Genomic DNA, 19,823 nt, shown 5'->3' with positions numbered 1-19,823 from the left:
GGTACAGAGTCAATGTGCGGGGGCACAGGTTAGTCGAGGTAATTTAGGTAATATGTACATGTAGGTAGAGTTAAAGTGACTATGCATAAATAATAAACAGAGAGTAGCAGCAGCGTAAAAGGGGGGTGGGGGGGGGGGGGGGGGGGGGGTGCAATGCAAATAGTCCGGGTAGCCATTTGATTAGCTGTTCAGGAGTCTTATGGCTTGGGGGTAAAAGCTGTTTAGAAGCCTTTTGGACCTAGACTTGGTGCTCCGGTACCACTTGCCGTGCGGTAGCAGAGAGAACAGTCTATGACTAGGGTGGCTGGAGTCTGACAATTTTGAGGGCCTTCCTCTGACACCGCCTGGTATGGAGGTCCTGGATGGCAGGAAGCTTGGCCACAGGGATGTACTGGGCAGTACGCACTACCCTCTGTAGCAGTTTCCATACCAGGCAGTGATGCAACCAGTCAGGATGCTCTCGATGGTGCAGCTGCCATGCCAAATCTTTTCAGTCTCCTGAGGGGGAAAAGGCTTTGTCGTGCCCTCTTCACTACTGTCTTGGTGTGTTTGGACCATGATAGTTTGTTGGTGATGTGGACACCAAGGAACTTGAAGCGCTCAACCTGCTCCATTACAGACCAGTCGATGAGAATGGGGGCGTGCTCGGTCCTCTTCTTTTTCCTGTAGTCCACAATCATCTCCTTTGTCTTGATCACGTTGAGGGAGAAGTTGTTATCCTGGCACCACATGGCCAGGTCTCTGACCTCCTCCCTATATGCTGTCTTATCGTTGTCGGTGATCAGGCCTACCACTGTTGTGTCGTCGGCAAACTTAATGATTGTGTTGGAGTCATGCCTGGCCATGCAGTCATGGGTGAACAGGGAGTACAGGAGGGGACTGAGCATGCACCCCTGAGGGGCCCCTGTGTTGAGGATAAGTGTGGCAGATGTGTTGTTACCTACCCTTACTACCTGGGGGCAGCCCGTCAGGAAGTCCAGGATCCAGTTGCAGAGGGAGGTGTTTAGTCCCAGGAACCTTAGCTTATTGATGAGCTTTGAGGGCACTATGGTGTTGAACGCTGAGCTGTAGTCAATGAATAGCATTCTCACGTAGGTGTTCCTTTTGTCCAGGTGGGAAAGGGCAGTGTGGAGTGCAATAGAGATTGCAACATCTGTGGATCGGGTTGAAAATATCAGTGAAGACACTTGCCAGTTGGTCAGCGTATGCTCGGAGTACACATCCTGGTAATCCGTCTGGCCCTGCGGCCTTGCGATTGTTGACCTATTTAAAGGTCTTACTCACATCGGCTACGGAGAGCGTGATCACACAGTCATCCGGAACAGCTGATGCTCTCATGCATGCTTCAGTGTTGCTTGCCTCGAAGCGAGCATAGAAGTAATTTAGCTCGTCTGGTAGGCTCGTGTCACTGGGCAGCTCCCGGCTGTTCTTCCCTTTGTAGTCTGTAATAGTTTGTAAGCCCTGTCACATCCGACGAGCATCGGAGCCGGTGTAGTACGAGTCAATCTTAGTCCTGTATAGACGCTTTGCCTGTTTGATGGTTCGTCGGAGGGCATGGCAGGATTTCTTATAAGCGTCCAGGTTAGAGTCCCGCTCCTTGAAAGCGGCAGCTCTACCCTTTAGCTCAGTGCGGATGTTGCCTTTAATCCATGGCTTCTGGTTGGGGTATGTACGTACGGTCACTGTGGAGACGACGTCATCGATGCACTAATTGATGAAGCCAGTGACTGATGTGGGGTACTCCTCAATGCCATCGGAAGAATCCCGGAACATATTCCAGTCTGTGCTAGCAAAACAGTCCTGTAGCTTCGCATCTGTGTCATCTGACCACTTGTTTATTGACCGAGTCACTGGTGCTTCCTGCTTTAGTTTTTGCTTGTAAGCAGGAATCAGGAGGATAGAGTTATGGTCAGATTTGCCAAATGGAGGGCGAGGGAGAGCTTTGTACGCGTCTCTGTGTGTGGAGTAAAGGTGGTCTAGAGTTTTTTTCCCCTCTGGTTGCACATTTAACATGCTGGTAGAAATTAGGTAAAACGGATTTAAGTTTCCCTGCATTAAAGTCCCTGGCCACTAGGTGCGCCGCATCTGGATGAGCGTTTTCCTGTTTGCTTATGGCTTTATACAGCTCATGGAGTGCGGTCTTAGTGCCAGCATCGGTTTGTGGTGGTAAATAGACAGCTACGAAAAATATAGTTGAAAACTCTCTTGATCAATAGTGTGGTCTACAGCTTATCATGAGATACTCTACCTCAGGCGAGCAAAAGCTCGAGACTTCCATAATATTAGATTTCGTGCACCAGCTGTTGTTTACAAATACACACAGACTGCCACCCCTTGTCTTACTGGAGTCAGCCGTTCTATCTTGCCGATGCAGCGTATATCCCGCCAGCTGTCTGTTGTCCATGTCGTCGTTCAGCCACGACTCGGTGAAACATAAGATATTACAGTTTTTAATGTCCCGTTGGTAGGATATCCGTGATCTTAGTTTGTCTATTTTGGTATCCAATGATTGTACGTTGGCTAATAGGACAGATGGTAGAGGCAGATTACACACTCGCCGTCGAATCCTTACAAGGCATCCCGACCTACATCACCGATATCTCAGTCTCTTTCTCATGCGAATGACGGGGATTTGGGCCTTGTCGTATGTTTGAAGAAAGTCCTTCACGTCCGACTCGTTAAAGAAAAATCTTCGTCCAGTACGAGGTGAGTAATCGCTGTACTGATATCCAGAAGCTCTTTTCGGTCATAAGAGACGATTGAAGAAACATTATGTACAAAATAAGTTACAAATAATGTGAAAAATCACACACAATAGCACAATTGGTTAGGAGCCCGTAAAATGGCAGCCATCTCCTCTGGCGCCATTCTGGCAAATAGCACCTCTGATGCACTGGCAATTGTACAAATGACTAGAGCTATTACTGCATAATAATCTCCATTAAACAAGACTGAATGACATTTTACATTAAAGCCCCATTACCTAGTGAGAGGATGACCTCACCTCGTCTTTCTGAAAAACCAATATGCAATCTCCAAGCTGACTCATCTCAACATCACCATCTCTACTCCTGTCTGTCTTTGAATGAACGGGCTTATGAAATGAAATGACCTACTGGGCTGTCTGCTAGCAAGGCCAATTGCAATCCCTAACTATACGTTTTCTTTTGGTGGCCTGACTCAGGTACAGATGTAGGATCTTAATTTGACTAGTTTCTCACAGCAGGAAAATAATCCAGCAGCAACAGGAAATGTTAATTATTGTGTGGATTATAATTAATGGAAATTTTTGTAGGGGTTGATACATTTTTAGTTAAGGCAAATCAAGTCAGACATTTTAAAGTGGAAATTACAAACTTTTTAAAAACCTTGAATACACTACAAATTAGCATTTTCTGCTGTGCAGGACATTTCCTGCAACAATAGGGTGATCAAATTAAGGTCCCACATCTGTATGAGAATGACTTGATTTAACAACGTTTGCAGCTTCCTGCCCCATCCGTCATACATCTTGACGGTTGCTATGCTTACAAAGTGTGTGTTAGGGAAGTGATGCTGTGTTTGTAGTGTTATGTATCTGAGAGAGTGTGTGGTGTAATCTAGCGGAGTGTAATAGGTGTTTCTAAGCGTATTGTAATATAGCTGAGTGTGTTTGTGTTATTATGAGTGTGGTGTTGTGTTTGTGTAGTAATATAGCTGAGTGTGTGTAGTGTGATGCAGCATTGTGTGTTACATACTTGGGGTGAGCAGGATGACGGATGTGACGATCAGAGACAAGATGATGCAGATGACCAGCAGGGCGATGACTATCCCCTTCCAGTTCCTCTGTGGAGGGGCACTGCTCACCAGGTCCTGCAACACAAACACACACAAGTTAATAGGGGTCAATGGGGGAGAATGAAGTGGAGGCAATGAGTACGGTTACATACACACAATAATGCGATTATTGTGGATAATCAGATGAATATAATAGTTCGATTAAAACGTTTACATGCTTTGCAAGAAGAACGATTTCACTAATATTCCCGTTTACGTGAACACATCTGAAATCAGGCTACCTGATGGCACTCTGACAAATACAGAAAATCGCCAATCAAAATAAATGTTCTACCACAGCGAACATGTAATTTTTGGTAAGCATATTTGATTCTGAGTTTGTATGTGAAAACTACTTCTAAGACGCATACATTCAGTTGTTCCGAACTCACTTCACTCACGCTAAAGAGGGAGGCTCGCTCGGCTGGTGCTAGCACATGCGCTGATCAAATACAATTAAGGTGTTTACATGTCCTAATAATTCTAAAGATTGCTCAGAAACCAGGTGTTTTAATCGGTGTATCCTTACTTTGATTTTGACCTTATGCCGATTAAGATAAGCAGAGTAAGGTGTTTACATGACTACTGCATAATCTGCCTACTGCCATAATCAGTTTAATGTCAAATTATTACTGTGCATGTAAACGTACCCACTGACTGTGTTTGTGCTACTACTGCAGTACTCCTGTGACAGGCGCTCAGCCACACAGCTGTTGAAAGAACCTAGTGGGAATCTAAGTGACAGAATAAGCTCTGATTGGGGAACTGACAGGAAAAAACAAGAATACGCTGAAGACAGTTCCTTATGTTAAAATGTGCTGCGTTGGGAGATCCAGAGCATCTGAGCACATCCCCAGAGTCATTCACACCTTTACACCGTTCCCTTTCCATTCCACTCTCTCTGTAGGACAGATCACTATCCTGCAGCTTCTACAGTCATTCTACCTCATCTAGTATTGTATTACACTACCCCATGGTCCTAGTGCTCAGGATGAGTCTATTTGCAGCCTCTTTGCCTGGGTGGAGTGGCATATGTACTATGTGCTCTTGCTCCATGCAGAACAAGAGACAACAGGCACACAGAGTGAGCAAAATAATGAGCCTCTCCTCTCCTCAGAGCCAAACAGACAGTAGATGGTCTATCAACCCTATTACTCTAAACACATACAGTCAATTCCACATGACATACAAAACCTAACTGTACCCCTATGGAGGTGCAGTGGCTGTATTGGTTACCCGATAAGACTGCCAATCGAATGTAAACTGAGGCAGATACCTCACTGCACACCATCTCATTTGCAGATATAAAAAGCCCAGCATGATTAGTTCATGAGATTCTGGTCTTTGATATGTTCTGAGTGTAGAGGGATGAGTGTCCTATAGGTGAATCAGTGTTAAGACTTTGCTGTATCTGTTGGTCTCCAAGGCTGATTTTAGCCTGGTTCCAGTTTAGCCTACTTCCAGAGGCATGACAACCGAGTTGGCTAAAGCACTTAAAGATCTGGAAGTAGGCTAAACTGATTAATGCAGAGGCCCCTGCACAGTGTCTCCTCATTAGGGTATGTCTCTCTCCCCTCCACTGAGCTCTGAGCAGTGGCTGGAGCACAGCATGTCACTGTGGGCAGTTAGAGATCAGGCTTAATTGGGAACAAGGCAATCAACAGCTCTAGATTAATATGGATCAGTGTTGCTCTGCATCTTTCTGTCTGAGGCCATGGTGGTGGTGGTGGTGGCATCTCCCTCATATTAAACTGATAGTGAGATAAGGGTCTGAGATAGAGGAAATGAATCTGCCTGTGTTATCACCTAAAGCCCTAACACTGTGGGTTCATCAGGAAATCACTGTCTGCTGCCCTCTGACCTCCACAAGTAATAAACAAAGGAATAATATGCTATGCAGATCAAATATACAGATCAAGGCCCATAGATATCTACAGTACACTGCAAAGGTTCAGGTGAGAATTCCATTTTGAACACTTTGAAGAGAGCCTTTGAGAGTGTCAAGGTTACGGCTCGGTGATAATAGAACCTACAGCAGAGGTAACATAGTTGGGATCCATAAACATGACATGTTGGCTCTTTGCCACACTAAAAGCCTTTACTCAGCATAACCATACCAGCCATATTGACGCCAGTCTAACTAGCCTGTGTGAATATTCATTCTCGCTAGCACATTTGGTTCCTTGGAAGTTGTAGGAACGTATGTTTTTGGTTTCACATTGGTTGTCAATGCAAAGCCATACGTTTCCTGACTGGTAAAATTGAAAGTTAATTTTATACGTTCTGAGAACAGAAGTGAAAATTTCGCCTGTTCTGGAAATGTTGATTTTTAGGTTGCAGGGAGGGTTCTGAGAACTTTTTACTCTGGTTCCTTATAAGTTTTCCTGGGAGGTTTTATTAAAGCTCTGAGAACAAAAATTATAGGTTATTTGGTGATTTTTTAATAACTTACAGTAAGACTTTAAATAACACTGCTAGCTTATTTTTGGTTAACATTTTTCAACTCCAAGCAGAGATAGAACACATGGAAAGTCATTCCGTTAGCCATTAATCAGCAAACACATGTTTTTATTGTGACACGGCAGCCGTGAGATTGGAACCTATAATCTTCTGTTCTCTATACTCTATTCAAACAGACCACATTTGAAAGGAAACAAGCACTCATTAAGAGCAGATGTGGCGAATTAGTGGGCGCAGCCAACACACCTAAACACACCTAACAAGATAGAGGATAGAGAGAGTTTTGTTGATGCTGAGAACGGAATTTATATGTTTTTAAATAATCTTAGAACGTTCTCTGAATGTTACTAAAGTTTTCTTGTGGTTTTTATGGAAAGTTTTATTCACGTTCTGAGAAAGGAATGTATGTTAGTTTTTATTCTTCTTTATTATTTTCCCCTAACCCTACCACCCTAATTGGAGTAAACTAATGGACAACAATACTTAGACTTCTACTTCCAGCTTATACATACTATATACATTTTCCAGACACAGTACATTTTACATTAGTTCCCCTTTTTAGGTCCACCCATCAGCTACCAATCCATATCTGAAAACCATCCAGTTTGGATATCTACTTGCCATATATTTGTGCTATAACTGTGCTGTGATATTTTACAAAAGTTCAGAACTTTTTTCTCATCGTTTCTACAGATTGTAAATTAAAGATGAACATTTTTACAAAGAGCATTATTATATTATTGATTTTAAAGTCACCAGCAGTGCTATTTGCAGAGTTAGTTTTAGGTAAATGTGATTTTTTTGCCAGTACCAAAACAAATTATCTAATGATTATGTCTCTTCGCAGCAAATTCTGCAGAGCTGGGATGGTTGTATCCCCCATATACATAACATTCTATTGGTTGCAAGAATTTAAATGTGTTAAAACTCATTTTCTTGTCTATCAGTTCATAAACCATGTGCCATGGAATCGGCACATCGAAAATCTCATCCAACTATTTAGCAACCTGTATGGCGCAGCTGTACATTTTTTGGTTCTTGAATGGAACTGGTATACTTTTTATTTATCCAATTTTTGGTCTTTAATGCAGGGCCGACAGACAAGTTCCTTACCTTCTCCCCCTTCCGCTTCCCTCCAACATTTTTGCAGTAATGCTGCAATCAGTTGGTTGTAATTTTGGATAGAGCAGACATTGCCATATATTTTTGTTAGCTGCATGTGTGACAGACAGTGCCTTCAGAAAGTATTCAGACCCCTTGACTTTTTCCACATTTTGTTACGTTACAGCCTTATTCTAAAATTGATTAAATAAAACAAATTCTTCATCAATCTACACACAATACCCCATAATGACAAAGCGAAAACAGGTTTTTAGACATTTTTGCAAATGTATTAAATCTAAAAAAACAGAAATATCTTATTTACATAAGTATGAGACTCGAAATTGAACTCAAGTGCATCCTGTTTCCATTGATCATCCTTGAGATGTTTCTACAACTTGATTGGAGTCCACCTGTGGTACATTCAATTGATTGGACATGATTTGGAAAGTCACACACCTGTCTATATAAGGTCCCACAGTTGACAGTGCATGTCAGAGCAAAAACCAAGCCATGAGGTCGAAGGAATTGTCCGTAGAGCTCCAAGACAGAATTGTGTCGAGGCACAGATCTGAGGAAGGATACCAAAACATTTCTGCAGCATTGAAGGTCCCCAAGAACACAGTGGCCTACAACATTCTTAAATGGAAGAAGTTTGGAACCACCAAGACTCTTCCTAGAGCTGGCCGCCCGGCCAAACTTAGCAATCGGGGGAGAAGGGCCTTGGCCAAGAACCCGATGGTCACTCTGACAGAGCTCTGAGTTCCTCTGTGGAGATGGGAGAACCTTCCAGAAGGACAACCATCTCTGCAGCACTCCACCAATCAGGCCTTTATGGTAGAGTGGCCAGACAGAAACCTCTCCTCAGTAAAAAGGCATATGACAGCCCACTGGAGTTTGCCAAAAGGCACCTAAAGGACTCTCAGACCATGAGAAACATGATTGTCTGGTCTGATGAAACCAAGATTGAACTCTTTGGCCTGAATGCCAAGCGTCACGTCTGGAGGAAACCTGGCACCATCCCTACGGTGAAGGATGGTGGTGGCAGCATCATGCTGTTGGGATGTTTTTCAGCGGCAGGGACTGGGAGACTAGTCAGGATCGAGGCAAAGATGATCGGAGCAAAGTACAGAGAGATCCTTGATGAAAACCTGCTCCAGAGTGCTCAGGAACTCAGACTGGGGCGAAAGTTCACCTTCCAACAGGACAACGACCCTAAGCACACAGCCAAGAAAACACAGGAGTGGCTTCGGGACAAGTCTCTGAATGTCCTTGAGTGACCCAGCCAGAGTCCAGACTTGAACCTGATTGAACAACCCTGGAGAGACCTGAAAATAGCTGTGCAGCAACGCTCCCCATCCAACTTGACAGAGCTTGAGAGGATCTGCAGAGAAGAATGGGAGAAACTCCCCAAATACAGGTGTGCCAAGCTTGTAGCGTCATATCCAAGACAACCCGAGGCTGTAATCACTGCCAAAGGTGCTTCAACAAAGTACTGAGTAAAGGGTCTGAATACTTACGTAAATGTGATATTTCAGTTTTTATTTATGTATTAAACCTGTTTTTGCTTTGTCATTATGGGGTATTGTGTGTGATGAGGGAAAAAAGTAAAGGCTGTAACGTAACAAAATGTGGAAAAAGTCAAGGGGTCTGAATACTTTCCGAATGCACTGTAACTCCACCACTCCTTTTTATGATATCATAAAAAAAGATTATACTGGAAAAAAAAGTATAATCCAAATATAATGTATTTTTTTAGTTTAACCATAATGTTTGTTGTAATATTTGTTCCATATTTTCTGGTGGATGAAAATGAAATTGCACACAGCTTTCTATGGCTTGTTTTAAAAATAGTAATATTTTGGAGATTGGAGATTATTATTTCCTTTTCAAATAACCGAAAGTGAGAGGTTGTAATCTGGAGAAAGAGTAAAAGGCCATTTTTGGACAAAGGGTTGAGCCATTCATACTAATCTGCTGGAGAACCAGTTTGGATTTAAGTATAACTTTTGTATGACTGAAGCCTTTAGTGAGAGGTTCAATGCTTTAATCTTTAATAATTGTAGCCCTCCAAATTCATATATAAATAGGCCTGTTTAATTTTATCTGGTTTGCTGTTCCAAATAAAGTGGAATATTTGTTGCTCATATAATTTAAAAAAACTAGTTGTTCGCTGTAGGCAGGGCCATAACTAAATAGGTAAACTGGGATATGACTAGATAATTAATCAGGGTGCACATTTGAAAGTGCTTGGTTAAAAACAAGTTGTCATCCAGTAGCCTTTGATTAAATGTCCAGAATCCTCGCCCACGTGGAAATTCTGTAACAGTAATGTGTATGCTAATTATTTGATGGGCCGACCGCATTCTGTCCCCTATCAACACTTTCTAAGCTTGTGTTGTCTAAAAAAATAGAAAATAATCGTACAAAAAAATTTAATAAAAGAAAAATGACAAGCTTGCAACACGCATCTGATTACTCATTATGAATAGGATTTATTTTCTTTATTTCGTTTACATTCACACAACATGAGCAGATTAACTTGGTCAAAACATCTCTTAATTAAAGACAATCAGAAAAAATGTTGGTACTTTTTATTTTGATCCAAAGCCACGAATGAGTGAGTCACTCAGCTTTATGCTGACTAATATAGTTGTATGCTATAAAATAGCCTACTAAATAGGCCAAGCCTAAACGAATATATTAAATTGCCTAAATAAATGAGTACATTTCATAAATAAATTAAGTAGCTCAGGTCTTGAAAATATGATCCCCCTTCCTGTCCTCGCTGGACTCTCTTTCATTCAGTTTCTTCTTCACATCAGCAAAGAAGGACTCTGTGTTTCAGAAACTATATAGAGGGGCTATCACTCTTTCACACTGTGGTAAATAAAGCCAGTTTGTTATTTATAATTATTTATTTCTGTTTTTAGAGGGCGAGAAACCAAAAGCCCACCGTGCCTGGTCACAGGCTTGCAGCTGGCTTCTCTCTGAAACCACAAATCCATCTGTAGGTGACGCCACACAATTACCAGGTGGACAGTAGGCCTCTTGAAGCGAGAGGAAATCAACAAGATCCACAAGTATATTCTTTCACAATAACTGGCCTTATGTTATCTGCAGTTTTGAGCTGCACTGTCCCACTCCATGGTGGATAACACCCACTCTTCGTTTATGTAATGGGCTGTAAGGCACAAGTATCCTATTTTTCAAAAATCGTCAGTCAGAATCGCAAGAGTAATTGCGCATAGCATTTACCCAAGTTCTCTCTCAACTCCGGGACCACCGCCAGCAATTTTTTGTTGTTGTTGCCTGATGCAGGACTCTAGTGCCAGAGGAGAGAGACTCTCGAACTGAAACATTCACACTTCCATTAATTTACAAAAGGATAGTCTAATGGCTCAGCTAGGTGTGAAAAATCCCCCAATTTGTGCCACAGTTTAGACTACCAATAGATCAGTGTTCTAACTCCTCCTTGTGACAGTGTGGCACGATGAAAGAATGACGCAATTTACCACCATCTGCCACCATCTACAACAAACTGTTGTGGCATGAGCGCTAAACTTTTAATTGAGGAACCACTGTATACTATCACTACAATCAATACCACGTAGCAACGGATGTGGGATGCATACACGCACACACCCTACCCCCACAAACACCTCTACCACTCTGTCCCCTTCCACACATAGACCGACCTACACAAACACAAGCTCAGTTGTTCAATAGTTGTTCCATCCCTGAGCCCAACTCAAGAGTAGACTTGATGTGTGAATGTGTATACCATTGTAGCTGTTTGAGAAGGCATGACAAATTGAAAAGGAATGGGAAGATTTGATTAACCAATGTCTAGTCCTAGCTGATGGAGTTCGGAAACCCCCCTTTTCCCCAACATACACACCTGCTGGTCCCCCGTTGTGACCCTTCTTCCCAGGCACCTCTGTGCTGTCAGATCACTTGATTATTCTGTGCCGCCAGGGCCACAATAATTTGCCCCCTCTCTGAGAAGTCATCAAGGTTCTCATAAGCAGCTTTGAGAAAATCATTGTACATTATGCTCTCCCATCCAGGGGCTTTGGCTTTGTTGGGCCAACCCTGCCAGGCAGACTCAGACACGAGGGAGCGGTACTGCTTTAGTGGGTCTCTGACCGCGTTAATCTTTCTGTCTTGGCTGTGTAGGCTACTTGCGGTAGGCCTATAAAACGGGTAAGGACTTCTCGTTAGTGGGTGGGTTGCTCAGGTGGGTGTCTAGGGCAGGTAGGGTTGGGCACCGTTCCATCATGATAGGACAAAAATAAATGAAATATTTGTAATTTATTTTTAAACGTATATATCACGTCTGCGCAAAAGTGGAGACTCTCTCGCTCGGTCACAACACCTGCTCGCAGACACACATGGGTTCTGACAATTGCAACCAAGTTCTTTGCTCACTCACTTTCAACTCATCACACTTTTCCAATCACAAACACTCGGGCACCCCATTTTCCAACACACCCGCACATCCCCACATATACACACGCACATACCCCACATACTACAGGTAGCCCAGCAGTTAATCTGTGTCTGTCGAGGAGTCTCATAGTTTTCTTTTGGAGTTTGGTTCTCCATGCTTTCCGTGGTTAGTCTACTCTCTAACATGTTTTGGCGTTGACAGTGTTGGTAGTATTTGTCAAACTTCTCTAGCCTTATATGTTGTTTTGAGTTGTTATCCAGCTTGGATGTTATTGCCCAGGAGTGAGCAGATCAGTGTCAGCGTAAAGTGCTACTATTTAGTCGGTTTTAGGGACATTGAATCCTACGTTTTTCTCACGAGGCATTCAGCACTGCCATCTTCAGTCCGTCATGAATGTTTTAAAATAACATTCTCAGAACGTTACTAAAGATTTCTTGTGGTTTTTATGGAACGTTTTCTTAACGTTCTCGGAACAATTTGAAAACATGACTTTAAATAGAACCATGAGGAAACCTGTAGGAAACGTTATGCTGAAGTAAAGAATTTCCCACAGAAGAACGTTGTTTGTTAACATTCTCTGAATGTCAAACCTGTTGGACAATATTCCTAGAACATTACCAAAATTGAAATGAAATGTAACCATGTTTGAACTTTTAGGAAACATTCTGTTAAAGCAATGAAATACGTACCAAGAAAATAATGTTTTTTTGTCAAGTTCCTTAAATGTGCTGAGAATGTTCCAAAGCCAAGCAACTATCCTGCACCATTCCCAGAAGGTTGTGGGAAGGTTGTATGCAAAATAACCATCGGACAACCACACTCTCACCAAGCTCTAAGAAACATATGGTTCTCAGAACGTTATGTGCTAGCTGGGGAGTCTTCTCCTCCCTTCAAGTCTACTCCTTCCCTTTATGTCATCAACATGCTCACAGCAGGGCTGTTCAACATGGGTTTGGGGCGGGCCTGTATGTGCCTTGGGAGAAGTAAACAAAATTGGAAGTATTTCAGAAACACCCCTACACCTTACTTCCTAATCAAAAAATGCAGTTATCTTTATACAAGATGCCAACACTACATCTCCTTAGAACAATAAACTATTTCTATCTCGTTTGTTTGTGTGCTTCTCAGTTCCTGTAGCAACCTGTGTGTCGGCCAACAGTTCCTCAGTTCACCAACACCTGCCAGCTGCTGGTGTCATCTGAACCACCCACCTGGTTACTGCTAGCTACTGTCATTCCCCTCCATATCTCATCCTCTATCAACAATAGAGCAAACGCTGCTGTGACAATGTGTGAATTTAGGCCCATTGCCTCCACATAAACCGTACCAGGTTGTTTGTGTTTGTAGCCTGCAGACACACAGTACCTGTACTAAATACAAAGGACCAAATGACATGTGTTCATACTCCTTAATGCACTGAAAGAGTCAAATTGGATGGAAAAATATGAATAAATAATATATGCCACTTAGCAGACACTTTTATCCAAAGTGACTTACAGTCATGTGTGCATACATTTTTCGTATGGAAAGCCCCAGCATTAATTGAAGCTTGGCATTGTGAGCACCATGCTCAACCAACTGAGCCACACAGTACCACACAGGACCACAAACACTTTGCCATTCATAAACATGTACTCTAAAATCAACATAAATTCTCTAAATTAGTTTGTACAATATGCAACCTTAATGACTTGGAGAAGATCTGCAAAGAGGAGTGGGACAAAATCCCTCCTGAGATGTGTGCAAACCTGGTGGCCAACTACAAGAAACGTCTGACCTCTGCGATTGCCAACAAGGGTTTTGCCACCAAGTACTAAGTCATGTTTTGCAGAGGGGTCAAATACTTATTTCCCTCATTAAAATGCAAATCAATTGATAACATTTTTGACATGCATTTTTCTGGATTCTTTTGTTGTTATTCTGTCTCTCACTGTTCAAATAAACCTACCATTAAAATTATAGACTGATCATGTCTGTCAGTGGGCAAACGTACAAAATAAGCAGGGGATCAAGTACTTTTTCCCCCTCACTGTACATCTGTTGTTGTTTACCATCTCAACAAAGGGAAGAATTCTGAGCTAACAAAGACTGAAAATACTCTACTGAAGTTAATAAAAACTATGTACCAAGAACTCCATTGCCACCAACCAACAACCCTCCCCATAGAATAATAGAGGCAGACAAAACTCAGACAGATGTTATTTTTGTCTTATCTGCCAACAAACAAGCCATACTGATGTAGGATGTTAATTTGAGCCATTTTGCTACAACAGGAATATAATACTGCAGCAACAGGACATTTGAATGATTAGGTGGATGATAATTAATTGACATTTTTGTAGGGGTTGATACATTTTTCATTAGGGCAAATCAAGTCTGAAATTTCCAAGTGGAAATTAAAAACGTTAGAAGCCTTTTTAAAACTCAAATACACTTAACGTTGGCATTTCCTGCTGTACAGGAACATTCTCAGCAACAAGAGTGATCAAATTAAGATCTGTATGCTCCAGCTCTACATTACACAAACTCTGTACAAACTCCAACTTTGGCTTTTCCCCAGAAGGTAAACTCATCCACCCTCACCAAAAGGGGGCATGAACCCACAAAGGGTCAAGAATACTTCCTCTGAACAGGAAGTGTAGAACTCTTGGGAGCGCTTATTTGGGCACGGCAAGGGAAGTCTCATGAATTAGGCTGTCCTCATGTGTTAGCCTGTGTGAAAAGCAAGCCAGCATGCACCGAGTTTGATAACAATAAAAGGGTCCATAAATAAATGAGGACCAGAGCCATTTTCACCTCCGCTGTTCTCAGTAGAAAGACACCACACCAAAACAAAGCCCCGGTAGTGCATCTCTCTCTCTCTCTTTTGTTCTCTCCCTCCCCCAACTGACTAAACAAAAATAATATGAAACCACCAAGGGAAAATAACATATTTCCATTTGTTGTCTTCTGCATTCTATTTTCAGATGTGGGCTGTAAGAGTGAGCCATCCACCTAGTCCCTGCACCTCTACATGAGTGGCTTTACTTCTCAAAATGTCTCTCTCTGGCTCTCAGTCTCTCTCTCCATCTCTCTGTCTCCATCTCTCTGTCTCTACCCCTCTCTGCTGTGTAGTGTAAAATGGATGTTCCACAGGAACCAGGTCAGTCCTGGAAGTCGGGGGGGGTCAAATAGTCTGGGTGGCCATTTCATTAATTGTTCAGCAGTCTTATGGCTTGGGGGTACAAGCTGTTAAGGAGCCTTTTGGACCTAGACTTGGCACTCCCGTACCGCTTGCCGTGCGGTATCAGAGAGATCAGTCTATGACTTGGATGACTGGAGTCTTTGACATTTTTTTGGGCCTTCCTCTGACACCACCTGGTATGGAGGTCCTGGATGGCAGGAAGCTTGGCCACAGGGATGTACTGGGCAGTACGCACTACCCTCTGTAGCAGTTGCCATACCAGGCAGTGATGCAACCAGTCAGGATGCTCTCGATGGTGCAGCTGTAGAACCTTTTGAGGATCTGGGGACCCATGCCAAATCTTTTCAGTCTCCTGAGGGGGATAAGGCGTTGTAGTGCCCTCTTCACGACTTTCTTGGTGTGTTTGGACCATGATAGATTGTGATGTGGACACCTAGGAACTTGAAACTCTTGACCCGCTCCATTACAGCCGATGTGAATGGGGGCGTGTTCGGCCCTCCTTTTCCTGTAGTCCACAATCATCTTTGTCTTGCTCACGTTGAGGGAGAGGTTGTTGTCCTGGCACCACACTGCCAGGTCTCTGACCTCCTCCCTATAGGCTGTCTCATCGTTGTCGGTGATCAGGACTACCACCGTTGTGCCGTCAGCAAACTTAATGATGGTGTTGGAGTCGTGCTTGGCCACGCAGTCGTGGGTGAACAGGAAGTACAGAAGAACCCATGTTGAGGATCAGCCTGGCAGATGTGTTGTTGCCTACCCTTACCACCTGGGGGCAGCCTGTCAGGATGTCCAGGATGCAGTTGCAGAGGGAGGTGTTTGTCCCAGGTTCCTTAGCTTAGTGATGAGCTTTGTGGGCACTATGGTGTTGAACGCTGAGCTGTAGTCAATGAACAGCATTCTCACATAGGTGTTCCTTTTGTCCAGGTGGGAAAGGGCAGTGTGGAGTGCGATTGAGATTGCGTCATCTGTGGATCTGTTGTGGCGGTATGCGAAATTGGAGTGGGTCTAGGGTTTCCGGGATGATGGTGTTGATGTGAGCCATGACCAAACTTTCAAAGCACTTCATGGCTACCGACGTGAGTGCTACGGGGCGGTAGTCATTTAGGCAGGTTACCTTTGCTTTCTTGGGCACAGGGACTATGGTGGTCTGCTTGAAACATGTACAGTACCAGTCAAAAGTTTGGACACCCTAGTCATTCAAGGGTTTTTCTTTATTTTTTTTACTATTTTCTACATTGTAGAATAATAGTGAAGACATCAAAACTATGAAATAACACATATGGAATCATGTAGTAACCAAAAAAGTGTAGCCACCCTTTGCCTTGATGACAGCTTTGCACACTCTTGGCATTCTCTCAACCAGCTTCATGAGGTAGTCACCTGGAATGCATTTCAATTAACAGGTGTGCCTTCTTAAAAGTTAATTTGTGGAATTTCTTTCCTTAATGCGTTTGAGCCAATCAGTTGTGTTGTGACAAGGTATGGGTGGTATACAGAAGATAGCCCTATTTGGTAAAAGACCAAGTCCATATTATGGCAAGAACAGCTCAAATAAGAAAAGAGAAATGACAGTCCATCATTACTTTAAGACATGAAGGTCAGTCAATCCGGAACATTTCAAGAACTTTGAAAGTTTCTTCAAGTGCAGTCGCAAAAACCATCAAGCGCTATGATGAAAATGGCTCTCATAAGGACCGCCACAGGAAAGGAAGACCCAGAGTTACCTCTGCTGCAGAGGAGAAGTTCATTAGAGTTACCAGCCTCAGAAATTGCAGCCCAAATAAATGCTTCACAGAGTTCAAGTAACAGACACATCTCAACATCAACTGTTCAGAGGAGGCTGCGTGAATCAGGCCTTCATGGTCAAATTGCTGCAAAGAAACCACTACTAAAGGACACCAATAAGAAGAAAGACTTGCTTGGGCCAAGAAACACGAGCAATAGACATTAGACTGGTGGAAATCTGTCCTTTGGTCTGATGAGTCAAAATGTGAGATTTTTGGTTCCAACCGCCTTGTCTTTGTGAGACACAGAGTAGAAAACGGATGATCTCCACATGTGTGGTTCCCACTGTGAAGCATGGAGGAGGAGGTGTAATGGTGCTTAGCTGGTGACACTGTCAGTGATTTATTTATAATTCAAGGCACACTTAACCAGCATGGCTACCACAGCATTCTGCAGCGATACGCCATCCCATCTGGATTGCCCTTAGTGGGACTACAATGTAGAAAATAGTAAGAAAGAAAGGAAAAACGTTTAATGAGTAGGTGTGTCCAAACTTTTGACTGGTACTGTAGATATTACAGACTCGGTCAGAGAGAGGTTGAAAATGTCAGTGAAGACAGGGGGTGCTGTATCTCTGACAGGTGGATAGGGAACAGATACATATGGGGTTTAAGAAAATGATTGGAGAGTGGAGAGACTTGTAGTCAACGGTCTGAAACACAGGAGTAAACACTTGAAAATGTGACCATGCAATTCCAGCCAGGTTAGCCTGGTAGTCATCAGACACCTGTCACATGATCTATCACTCAACTGTCACAAAACCATAGCGATGGCCTGAGAGGGGTCAAGCCCTTCCCGGTGTGTGGGGGTAAACTTCTCCCCTGAAACGCCATCATCAATAAGTCATGGGCGTTAACTAGTAAGATGAAGAATGCATGCCAGCCCAGCAGGGTATTGAGTTTACGTATCAAATTAAATGTTATCTGTCACATGCTTTGTAAACAACAGGTGTAGACTAACAGTAAAATGCTTACTTACGGGTCCTTTTCAAACAATGCAGAGATAAAGATAAAGATAAAACAGCTAGGGCATCTGTCTGAGGCTATTCAGTGTGCCACCGGCACTGTCCAGCTGCTCCATTTGGAAACTTGGACCCTTCTGTCCTCCTGCAGTCAATCAAGGTCTGAATAGGGCCAATTAAGTCTATTGTCTGAGGACAATGGGCATCAACTGCTCTTTGAATCAAATACCTGCTGTGGACATAATGATAAAAAGAGGTCAATTCTGATTGGAGGGTATAATATTTATGTTGAAAGATGGGTAGGCCTACAAATCAAGGTGTACCCTGCCCAATTTGTAAGTCGCTCTGGATAAGAGCGTCTGCTAAATGATGTAAATGTAAATGTACCCTTTCCATACAAAATAGAGTACTGTACTCAGCAAAGGAAAACACGTTTGATAGATTCAGAAAAGTGAAGGCACACATAGCCTAAACTCCAGAAATCATCACAACTTATTAGTGTTGCTCAGTTCAGCTGAGTTCACTGAAATAACTCATACAAGTGTCCTTTCACTGTGTTGAAATACAATGGTGAAATGCACAAGAATAAAACAAGTGCATTGTGTTGTCCTCTTTTAGAATCCAGACAAAATCTATTAAATTATTAATCCCTCAGCCTTTTAATCCTTTCTGTGATTTCTTGTTTTCTCTATCAAAAAGAAAGGACCAAGGCACTTTATTTGTATGACATGTTCAATGGAACAAGATGTTATAACTGATGCATTTTGGCTGCATGGCATTCATCAGGGAGTACAAAGATATATGAAGAGTGCCTTGGTCCTCCTTTCTTTTTGATGAACAATTTACCCCTTTTACCAAAGAGCACCTTCTATCTACAAAGACCTACTATTGTGTACCCTAGCAGCGCTTCCCTTCTTTTTTTCTATTTAATATCGATGTTCTCTCATGAGCTACACCTAAAGAACGTTCTGTTCTGCTACAGTGATAACTGGGGTAACCTCCTACCTTGCAATGGACAATTGGTGAGATTCCTAACAATTCATACGTGTAGACTGTATGATTCCATCAATGCCACACAGAAAAGTAATCAGAAACAAAACAAATACAAAAATACATGAGGGAATTCATCCTTCGCTTCCTTCTTTTGAGTGAGTGTGTGTGCCTGTGTGTGTGTGTGCCTGTATGTACATGCGTCAGTGTGTGCCTGCATGCGTGCATGTGTTTGTACTTCCTCTTCAGTTACCATCAGTAAATTGATATCTGACCTTGAGCACAAAGGGACAGTGTGTGTACTGTCTATAAGACTGACTGCAGGAGGTCTTTCAGCTTGTGTTACTGCCAGAAAAGTGAACCCAAACTCAATGCAACAAAGTGCATCTCTATCTGTCCACAGCTGTGCCACCAAGAACTATAACACAAACATCAATCTCTTATTTGTCACTTATCAACAACTGAAAAACACTTCCTGAACACACAAAAACATAATCATGAGTCATTTCGGAAATGCATTATTTTCAGAGCAGTGCAAGCAGCTGAAACTCTCAAGGCGACAAGACGAAAGAGAAGGTTTATACATATTCAACTGTTTGAATGAATTTCCAATTGAAGATCTCAACACCCCAGAGAAAGCCCCTGACGAAATGATCTATATTTATGTTTTATATATATTTTTTACCTTTATTTAACCAGGCAAGTCAATTAAGAACAAATTCTTATTTACAATGACGGCGTGGCAAGAGGCAAAAGGCCTCGTGTCAAAAGTTTGGACACACCTACTCATTCAAGGGTTTTTCTTTATTTTTACTATTTTCTACATTGTAGAATAATAGTGAAGACATCAACACTATGAAATAACACATATGGAATCATGTAGTAACCAAAAAAAGTGTTCAACAAATCAAAATATATTTTATATTTGAGATTCTTCAAAGTAGCCACCCTTTGCCTTGATGACAGCTTTGCACACTCTTGGCATTCTCTCAACCAGCTTCATGAGGTAGTCACCTGGAATGCATTTCAATTAACAGGTGTGCTTTGTTAAAAGTTAATTTGTGGAATTTCTT

General features: G+C 42.5%; 1 protein-coding gene across 1 annotated transcript in view; it reads right to left on the bottom strand.

Annotated features, from left to right (window-relative positions):
- The window catches only part of LOC311098989 (A-type potassium channel modulatory protein DPP6-like), a 73,544-nt gene that overhangs the window by 32,848 nt on the left and 20,873 nt on the right, over positions 1-19,823 (bottom strand). The window contains exon 2 of the mRNA XM_084139571.1: positions 3,738-3,852. Coding sequence (XP_083995697.1) covers positions 3,738-3,852 — 115 coding nt within the window. The remainder of the gene's footprint in view (positions 1-3,737; positions 3,853-19,823) is intronic.

The sequence above is a fragment of the Coregonus lavaretus genome (assembly GCF_964263955.1).
Source record: "Coregonus lavaretus genome assembly, chromosome: 23".
NCBI classification, from domain to species: domain Eukaryota; kingdom Metazoa; phylum Chordata; class Actinopteri; order Salmoniformes; family Salmonidae; genus Coregonus; species Coregonus lavaretus.
The sequence above is the reverse complement of the archived record's forward strand: the minus strand, read 5'-3'. Positions and strand labels throughout refer to the sequence as shown.